General features: G+C 33.4%; 1 protein-coding gene across 1 annotated transcript in view; it reads left to right on the plus strand.

Moving 5' to 3' along the window:
* Positions 1-8,012, plus strand: part of LOC117108455 (Golgi resident protein GCP60-like) — a 14,932-nt gene extending 6,920 nt beyond the window's left edge. Inside the window, exons 3-9 of the mRNA XM_033250467.1 lie at positions 606-746; positions 847-960; positions 1,944-2,031; positions 2,501-2,612; positions 3,373-3,468; positions 4,268-4,552; positions 5,496-8,012. Of these exons, the coding sequence (XP_033106358.1) occupies positions 606-746; positions 847-960; positions 1,944-2,031; positions 2,501-2,612; positions 3,373-3,468; positions 4,268-4,552; positions 5,496-5,707 (1,048 nt within the window). The 3' untranslated portion in view covers positions 5,708-8,012. The remainder of the gene's footprint in view (positions 1-605; positions 747-846; positions 961-1,943; positions 2,032-2,500; positions 2,613-3,372; positions 3,469-4,267; positions 4,553-5,495) is intronic.
* Positions 8,013-9,903: the final 1,891 nt, after the last annotated feature.

The raw sequence follows: 9,903 nt of genomic DNA on the forward strand, positions 1-9,903 counted from the left end.
GTTAGGCACTCACCACTTCCGAAGATAAATAAAACAATCTATTTGAAACATTGAGATGCACTTAACGCTTGCCAGTTTTTTTCAGAATTACCTACATGATGTAATATATTTTCTATGATTATGTTGATTTTTGTCATTTGTTGATCAACATTGTATCATTTTCTTAACAGTACATACAATCCACTGCTAAACCCTTCCCTCCTCGTCTAGCTTATACTTTGTACTCTCAAGAAAAATTATAAAATGGTGGTATCTTCTCCTTTCTGAGTCTTCGCTTACGTAGTGTGGTAGAAGGATTCGCACGTAAACGCTCGAAACTTCTGTGGCCGCACAGGGTGGCTGAAATAGACAAGTACACCGGAATAACCCCCTACTCTTCTTGAAGCCAAGTGTGTACACTGGACCTACATGGTTTAGAGTCCTTCTCTGAGAAGACTTGTTCCACCACTGGCGTTGATATAGCTGTATGTCACAGTTCCCATCTTAACTGGCTAATCGACTCACTAATAAAAAGATGGTGACAGCTTAGATAGTTATTTATTATGATTTGTGTCAATATGTGGAAAGGATTTGTTGATTAATTTGTTTCTTCATTTTTTTTGTAGGCGAGAATGGCAATCTTTAGGCGACTTGTCCAAATCGGATGCTATGCTAGCATTCTGTAAACATTTAACATCAAAGTGCGCAAAATTAAAACCATATATCGAAGCACAACGTTGGGAGAAAGAAGAAAAGGAACGGAAAAGGTACTAGAAATATTTTTTTTTAATTTTACAGTTGTGTAAATTGTTACTGTACAAATAAAATATAAATAAATTATTTATTATTCTCTATGCTTCTTTCTAGGATAGAAGCAGAAAAAGAGAGAATAAGGAAAGAAGAAGAAGAAAAAGAACGAATTAGACAAGAAGAAGTTAGAAAAAAATTGGAAGAAGAAAAATTAAAACAAGAGCAACAAAGGTAATGAAATACAGTAATAAATTATTAATACCAATAATAATTAGAAACAGGAACTGCAGGAGGATTGACAAAAAAAATATGAGTTGTAATTAAATATGATTTTTGTTTATCATCTAATTGACAGATTCTGAAACTTGCATCACTGACTGCTGGTTATATTTTGTTTTTAGTCTTGGATTTAAAAATTTACATGCACATTAAATTGTATATGAGATTAAATATTATTGTCAGTATCAGGATATTGCCTAAACAATTGATAAAAACCTGATACTTTGCCAAATGTTTTCAATACAATGTGATTTTTGTATTATATTTATTGTTGTTTTTTGTCGCATTTAACTTCTTTAGAAGCTAGGTCTTACCTGGAGATTATGCAAAATTTGTTGTTCTTCCCAATCTTAATGAAATACCTGTCTGTCAAAAGTTTATAATGATGAGAATAAGTAAGAAGGTCATATTCAAAATAGCAATATTTTGATTCTCATGAGATTTTAGGGAAAAAAAATTCAACTGATTATCGCATAAAAATCTCAATGTTTACATTCAAAAATAGCAATATGGTAAATCGCATGAGATTTCAGAGAAGAACATTCGACTGATTATCACTTAATATCAGTGTTTACATTCAATTTACTGTAATCATAACATTGCCAGCTCTGGTAGATTCTATTAGTTCCTCTGCATTTATTTTCATTTTTTTTATCAATATTTTTACTGTACTTTTTTATATTTTATTAAAGTTGAAAAAAGTGAAGAGTAAATAAGTAATAAAGAGTAATAACAAGTAATTTTTTTATATGAGCAATATATACAAATCTCTTTCATTTAGTTAAGATTTTCATTTTATTTATTTGTTGCTTTTTGATTATATATATATTTTTTGATTATCTTTGGATGCACCGTTAGGTCGTATTTTCTAATATGTGTCACTGTTATAAAAGTTCATATTGCATTGCATTGTAACATCATATTCCTTGTTTCAGGTTGCAAATCAAAGAATCAATTTACCAGCAAGTCTTACCGCAGGTTCAGGCGTACGCGGCTCAGCAGTACCCCACCAACCCTCAACAGGTACGAACAACCCCCTAGTATGACATACAGTGGGGATCTGTTGGGGAGAGGACTTGGTGGGGAGATGGAGATAGATGGACATCATCTCCTCCCCCACCGTTTTGATTGTTAAAATTTTATCAAAATGAATTTAAGGAAGTGCATTTTTAATTTGAAATGAAAATGATAAGTTATGTCTTTTTGTTTAACTGCCTCTTCAAATTGATTTAAAACATTTTAAGGGCTATAACTGGAAGATGAACAAAATGTGTGGCTGAGAAACATTTTTTCTTTTTTATTTGGTCAAATTACATTCAATATTATTTTTAATGAAGGTCAAAGGTTGTAAAGCCTAATGCTAACTTATAGTTCTATGATTTTATGCACATGTTGTGACTAATATTAAGAATTGCAAAATTGTTTCCAAATCTCTGAGCAATTCGTTCTTCCAAGTCTCTTAATTTTATTGATTTGTTTCCTTTTTGCATAGCAACAAGCATACATTAAGCAATTGCAAGAACACTATTATCAACAGTACATGCAGCAGATGTACCAACAACAACAAGGCATGCAGCAACCACAGCAAGCAACTCAAAATTCAAGTAAGTACATTGACAAACCACGTCTCAGAAATTCAGAGGACGAGAACACAAGTTGTCCTTGATGTTACAATTGCAAACTCTATTTTTGGAGATGAAAACATAATTTCAATTTTCAATTCAATTTATTTAAAATTTCCTCCAAAAATGGAGAGTATAAAAAAACAAAACAAAACATCAATAAACATTAAAATACATAAAATCATGTGCTTAGGAATGAGTAATTGATAGTAGAAATAACAATTATTCAATTGTAACAATAACAATTATTCAACAAGTATTTGCATTAATTTTATCAATAATTAATATGGTTGTATACTAATACTAATATGTTGCTCCTATGTCACTCTTAACTTAGGTCCTTGATGTGTCTGTTCTTGTGCAATTAAAGACTGTCTTCTATTGAAGATGAATAAATAATGGCATAAATATAGTGGAACGCAAGTCAGATTTGTCTCCCAGAAATCGATCTTGCCTCATGCAGTCCCGCAAACAAGCATGAATATCCTGGAAAATATCTTATCTCCTGCAAATTCACAATACAATATTTTCATGTTTTTACCACTGTATCATCAGTTGTCTCTCAGAAATCGGTACCAATGGGCGGTATCATCATACATAGCAGGAGAATACAATTAAATGTGTTCAGAGAGCTCATTTAACAACATTTCCCAGAAGTAGATTTTCTAACTTGTGACACCTGTAATTATTAAATAATTATATACTAATAATGTCCCTCCACTTTGTTGTGTTTTATTTCCAGGTGAAAACTTGTCAGAGAGCTTTAGTAACATGAAGCTACAGAATGGACCTCCGAATGGTGATGTTCCAACCCAAAGCACTAGTAATAATGTGGATGGTAAGTAAATGCTGTGTAAAATGGTATTGCAAGTGCTATTATGTATGAGTGAAAAACATTGGAAAGGGCTGTAGTTTTATGGTTACGTCATCTATATTGTTCATCATTTTAAAGAGAGTATAAAACATAGAGTACTACAGAGTTTACGTCACGATACCACCTGATACTACTCTGCTGCCCTCTTTGCAAAATGTACTTAACCGGACGCCATTTTCTTCGCTGACAAACCATTGATTCCAATTTCTAACCTAATTATTAAGATGTTGTATCTTAATTTTTCTTTGTAAATTTTAATTGATGATTAAATGTGTGTTCGATAACTAATGTAATGCCAGCTTTTAGTACATTTTGATGGTAAAATATTAGATTTTAAAATGCCTATTCCAGGAAGCCTATGGATTCATTCGGGCATAATGAACGGTAACCAACGTCTGTTGACAACAGAGAGCGCCACCTGGTATTGTGACGACACGACTGGTACTCTATACTCTATTCTATGATGTTCCTCCACCCTGTTCTCCCCAAATTAGTGCTTAAAATTGTGATTTCATTATTTTTATATAAAGTACATACATCTGGGGCGGATGCAGGATTTGGTGGAGAATTTTGAGAATATAGACCTTTAGGTCCCTGGAAATTGCACTCTGATACCTTAAATGTCTTACCGGTAATTCATATCAACAATACAATTCAGCAAATTATTTTTCCTAAAACTGTTCATTGTCATGCAAACAAAAGTTTATATGTTACTTTTGACATCTTAATAATTATTTATTTTTCATTGGAAAAAAAATTGTAGAAACTCCAGTGGCTGATGCCTCGATATGGACACGTCCACAAATAAAAGAGTTCAAAGAACAATTATCTAAAGATAGTGAGGCAGTGATCACGGTAGGTAGAGGTGAAACTGTCACGGTGCGCGTACCAACTCACGATGAGGGCGCATGTATATTTTGGGAATTTGCGACTGACCATTACGATCTTGGGTTTGGATTGTACTTTGAATGGACAGAGGCACAAAGTAATGCGATAAGTGTACACGTTAGTGAGTCCAGTGATGAAGAGGAGGAGTTAGAAGATGAAGGTATGTTTAATTTTTGCATTTGTTTCTTAGGCATTGGCTATTGTTACACCAATCTTAACCCTTTGAAGTCCCAACTGACTTTCACCAAGGTCACTGAGGCCCATTAAGCCCCACTCTCATCATCCGCTAAAATAAGGCTAAGTGCATCACTGATGTTATGTGTATGAATTGGATTATAACAGTAACATCTAATCAGAATTAAGAATTGGTTTCAGACTGGTGTAACAATAGCCACTGCCTTTATAAGTCCTGTTCACACTATCAAGTTTTCGTGACAGGTATCATCATGCCCATATATGGGCAAATGCACAAGCACTTGAGCAGTTTGTTTTTTATTGATACTACAGTATGTTTACTATGAAATTCAGTATAAAATCATTAACCTCCTGTAATTCCTAGAATGAATGTGACTATTAGCTTGTGACCAATTAAAGGGATATTGGCTACATTCAGACCTGACAGATACGCCGGGTGTATATTAATCCATGGCGTTACTTGCGAGATGTCAAGGCTGGGCGATTTATGTAACGCTGGCATAAGTATTTGCGAAATATTTGTATTTGTAATTTTATTTCCTGTTTACATCTAGGCTTATTGTGATTGGTCAAATCCTAACTGAGTTCAAAATTATTAATGCATGTCTGTTTTAACTCAGTGGCATACGCTAAGCTGGGGTCTGTTGGTGGATTATAGTAAGCTAGTGATCGTGCGTTAATATTGGCATTCGCTACACCGTGCACGAGTTCACACCACTTGATTAATTTGAGGCTAGCGCAACTCGCTGTATATAAACATAGCCATTAACTCCTATGTATTTTATAGATGGAATTAAAAGGCAAATGGGATTGTGTATCCTACATTGAGGCATCAACATCACTATTGTGTAATAGCACATTATAATGTATTTGGTATTGTTTTTTACCAATCTTTATTATGGTTACAGATGGAAAAGCAGATCTTGAAAGTGGTAGTGGAAAATCCAAAGGACCACCAACGGATGAGATAATACCTATCTTTCGTCGGGATAGCCATGAGGAAGTGTTCGCCGGCAGCCATGCTTACCCAGGAAAGGGAATTTATCTACTTCGTTTCGACAACTCTTATTCGCTCTTCAGATCCAAGAAATTATATTATAGAGTCTATTATTCAAAGTGACTTGAAAATTACAATATGGAATTGAATTAATTTTATTTTATGTATAACTTTTATTAAGAAAGCTTAAGTTGTCAGATTTTAAAATTAGGTTGTTTAATAGATCAGTCGGTTTAAAAGGTACATAAATGGTCCTACAAACCAAAAAAAAAAAAAAAAAAACAATTATCATAAATAATAGTTAATATTTGCAGATAGGAAAATACTTTTGGTTAAGCAAAATAAAATCCTAGAAGTGGGATTAAATGGACTTAAAAAATACTATACTAGGGTGTACATAATATATAGTTAACGACAGGGCTGGAAAAACTGTGTGACCACGCGACCGGTGGTCGGAGGCATTATGACAGTCCCGGAGGCATTTCGTAGGAAAAAAAACAAAACAAAACAAACTTTTGGGCTGTATAGTGAGCAGATAACATTTGGTGCTGGAGGCATTTTTCATGGTCGGAGGCGCAAACAGCTTATTTCCAGGCCTGGTTAACGATATACTTTCAGCACTCAACTAGTAGACTTAGAAGGTCATAACAAATATTTTCTTTACCAATATATAATGCATAAACAATACAGTTCATGTAATTATATTCTTTGCTTAGACTGTGAAGTTTGAAATAATAGAACATGACAACCAGTCTATACAGAGTACTTTGTCATTATGTCATGATACCACATTACATTGTTGTTATTGAGCAACTTCAGTGCACCCTCCAATTTAAGATCACTCTAATTCTAAGGCCACTCTAATTCTGAGACCCTCTAATTCTGAGGCCACTCTAATTCTGAGATCCTCTAATTCTAAGGCCACTCTAATTCTGAGACCCTCTAATTCTGAGGCCACTCTAATTCTGAGACCCTCTAATTCTAAGGCCATTCTAATGCTGAGTCCCTCTAAATTCTGTGGCCACTCTAATTCTTAGACCCTCTAATTCTGAGGCCACTCTAATTCTGAGACCCTCTAATTCTAAGGCCACTCTAATGCTGAGTCCCTCTAAATTCTGTGGCCACTCTAATTCTGAGACCCTCTAATTTTGATGGGTAATAGCTAGCTCCGCCCCCCCCCCCCAAAAAAAAGAGGGAAAAAAAATAAAATTGTTATGAAAGCACTGCATGGCCTCTATAAAAATTGTAATTTGTGTTCTCATGATTTTATTTAATTCAATTTGGGGCCGCAGAATCAATCTTTAATTGGAGTGGTCTTAGATTAGCAGGATCCTTTTATTTGAAAACACTATGTAAAATGTAGCTTTGCTGAGAAACGACTCAGCTGTATCTTGTGCTTTGTTGTGTTACTCGGTAACATAGTGTTGTGACAGGGTGTTGTGATGTCAGCAATGCAGTTGTCTGTACATAGCGTGATAACCGGCTTTGTCAGAAATTCATCAGACTGATTTCCAACCAGATTAAAGGTTTAATTTTGTGTATGCCATGTAAAATAAAATTATGATTATTTTTTCAGATTGTATAAGTTAGGTATTTTTAAAGCTATAACCAATAATTTTGCTTTTTATGTATACTGGCATCTTTGCTGCCATATTGTACTGAATTGCTAAATCTTTACTAACCTGTTATTCATAGGAAATTCTAGAGTGCTACTGCTGATTGTAATCTACCATAGTTTCAACACAGTGTTGCTGGGGCCCCAAATTGGTGAAGACCGTTCCAGTAGATTCTGGTTCAATAGGTTTCTTAACATATTTTATTAGTGTCTTGCTGCGCTGGTGATAGCATGTGTATCTAACTTTAGGGAAACTACAAGTCTCCCTCCAATTAAAGACCACTTTTGGACCTGGGTTTATATGGTCTTTGACAGCTTTGGTCTCGAATTAGAATAATAAAGATAAAAAGACACTTTTTAATGTGAAGCCACAGAACATAATGAATTTGTAGGAGAGTGGTTAGTTTCCGGGAGGAATTTTTGCTTGCTCGCTAGCTAGGAGTGTGCGAGATGGTTCCAATTTCTAGGAGACTGTTGCAGGAGACTTGTGGCCCCTGCTTTTTCACAATACCGCTGCGACACTGATCCCAACTGTGGTGTTCTTCTATCATTTTGTTGCTTACATAGACACTACTTTAGCATGATATGTAGAACGTTTACCTTTTGATCTCTCGATTCTGGGTTTCAATCTTTAAACAAGCTAAATAGCATTGTTCTGTGCTGGAATTTACAAGTATATTTCTTGTTGATTGCAAAGGAAAAAATTAATTAAAATGCACTCTCGTAGTCAGCAGTCTAATAAAGTGGCCTTGAAAAACTATGTGATATTATCTCATTTATATTAATCTTTTTTTTTATTAAAATGTTTCTTTTTTTTAATAATATTAACTTGCCACAGTATGAATTGTCAAAACTTTGAATACATTCCATACTGGTATTTTTTAGTTAATGTTTTACAGATTGTTATTAAACTGGTACTCTTAGTATGGCATTGCTTAATCCATCTACACAACTAGGTACATTTAGAAGCCATGTGAAGTATAACCCAGTTGTGGTTTTGGATACGGATATTTAAATTGATTTTTTTTAATCGTCAATTTGTAAATTTATGATGAACCTGTATTGGTATAATCAAGTGATACATTATTGTTATTTTTATATATTCTTAATTTTATCATTTATGTTATTTAAGAATATTTTTGAATGTTAATAAGCAGATAAAATCTGAAAATCTTTTAGTACAGTGTATACAAGTGAAATTTTTGAAAAGGCCTTCACTTAACAGTAAATAGATTGGCTAATAGTAAGAACAACATTAATGATATATAAAAAAAACAATGGTAATATTAATGATAATAAATAATTGAACATAATAAATACAGATAATGATGTATGTATATTAATAATACTGTTAATATAATTGAAAAATGAGGCATGCCTTCTCAAAACCAGGGTACTTTCGCTATATATGTTAAACTGAGTAATGAGCATATGAATTGTATACTTTAGTACAGAGAAGCTGTAATACTTTTACTCATAACTTTGAGCAATAATAAGTCGATTCCAGTAAATGATCAATCAGTTTGAAGCTAAATAATGTGGAGAATAGGGACTACCATATATTATAAAGTCAATTTTCATTTTTTGGTCCCTGATGCCGCATTTGAAATGGCAAACCTTAAATGTGATACCAAGCCAGACAAAAAAACCAACAAGGCCTCCAGTGTTTGTTGTCTGTCTGTGACACGCTCATATTTCCTTGTATCATATGCTTGTATGTCTGTCTTGGTAAATTGTATTTTTTGTATAGTACATTGAAGTACGGGAATGCGCTTTAAAAGAAAATGTTTATTATTACTATTATTTATGTATATATATATTTTTCATTTTACATAAATTATTGTGGGAGGAGATGATTTTTTTTCCAATATTAGTACAATATTTCTGTATTATTATATTGTTGTTTATTATTTTTATTTTATTCATTTACCATTATTAGGCCAAATAAAAAATATGTTTTTTGACCCCACCTGCATCCTTTTTTTGGCCTGCCACCTTTTCTAAATTTTCATGATTAAAAAATTTAGCATTACTGTAATCATCTTCAAAAGCTGTCAGTGTCCAGGTTGTGTCTTCGCCTGGTATACTATAGGCATTTGACTGTGTCTGCATTTGGTGGCCATCTTTGTAAAGAAAAAATAAAGAAAAATGGCAGCCTCCTCCCCCTAAGCCCCGTCCACACTATTAAGTTCTATGTGACAAATAAGTGTGATTTGCCTATATATGGGCATGAGTATGTCACATGACACCTATATATATATGTGCATGAGGATGTCATAGCACAGCTCTGGTCTGGGCAGACCAGGGGCCAGATTTATCAAACTAGAAATTAGCATAAATTCGTCTTAAGTCCATATTTTTGCTTAAGTCAAATTTATCCATATTGCTTAGCTTAAAAATTGCTTAAAATTATAAAGTCGATTGTACGTTGGCACCATCTAAGGACGATTTTTAAGCCAAGAATTTGCTAAGATTGGGTAATAAATCAGTTTAAGATATTTATTAGGGACATCTTAACTTTTTTGACTTAAGACATTTGCTAAGCTGAGATTGATAAATCCCGGGCCAGAGCTTTAAAAAGTAAACACAATGAGTTTTTTTGGCCTTATTAAATGGGAAAAGATTTCGTATATTTATTTGTTTCATTGCTGTTATTATGTTCACTAGTTATGTATTTCAAATGATTATACAGTATTGTTTTTTT

This window comes from Anneissia japonica, unplaced genomic scaffold, assembly GCF_011630105.1.
Source record: "Anneissia japonica isolate Jap-2015-1 unplaced genomic scaffold, ASM1163010v1 scaffold3940_len624931_cov186, whole genome shotgun sequence".
In the NCBI taxonomy this organism is placed as follows: domain Eukaryota; kingdom Metazoa; phylum Echinodermata; class Crinoidea; order Comatulida; family Comatulidae; genus Anneissia; species Anneissia japonica.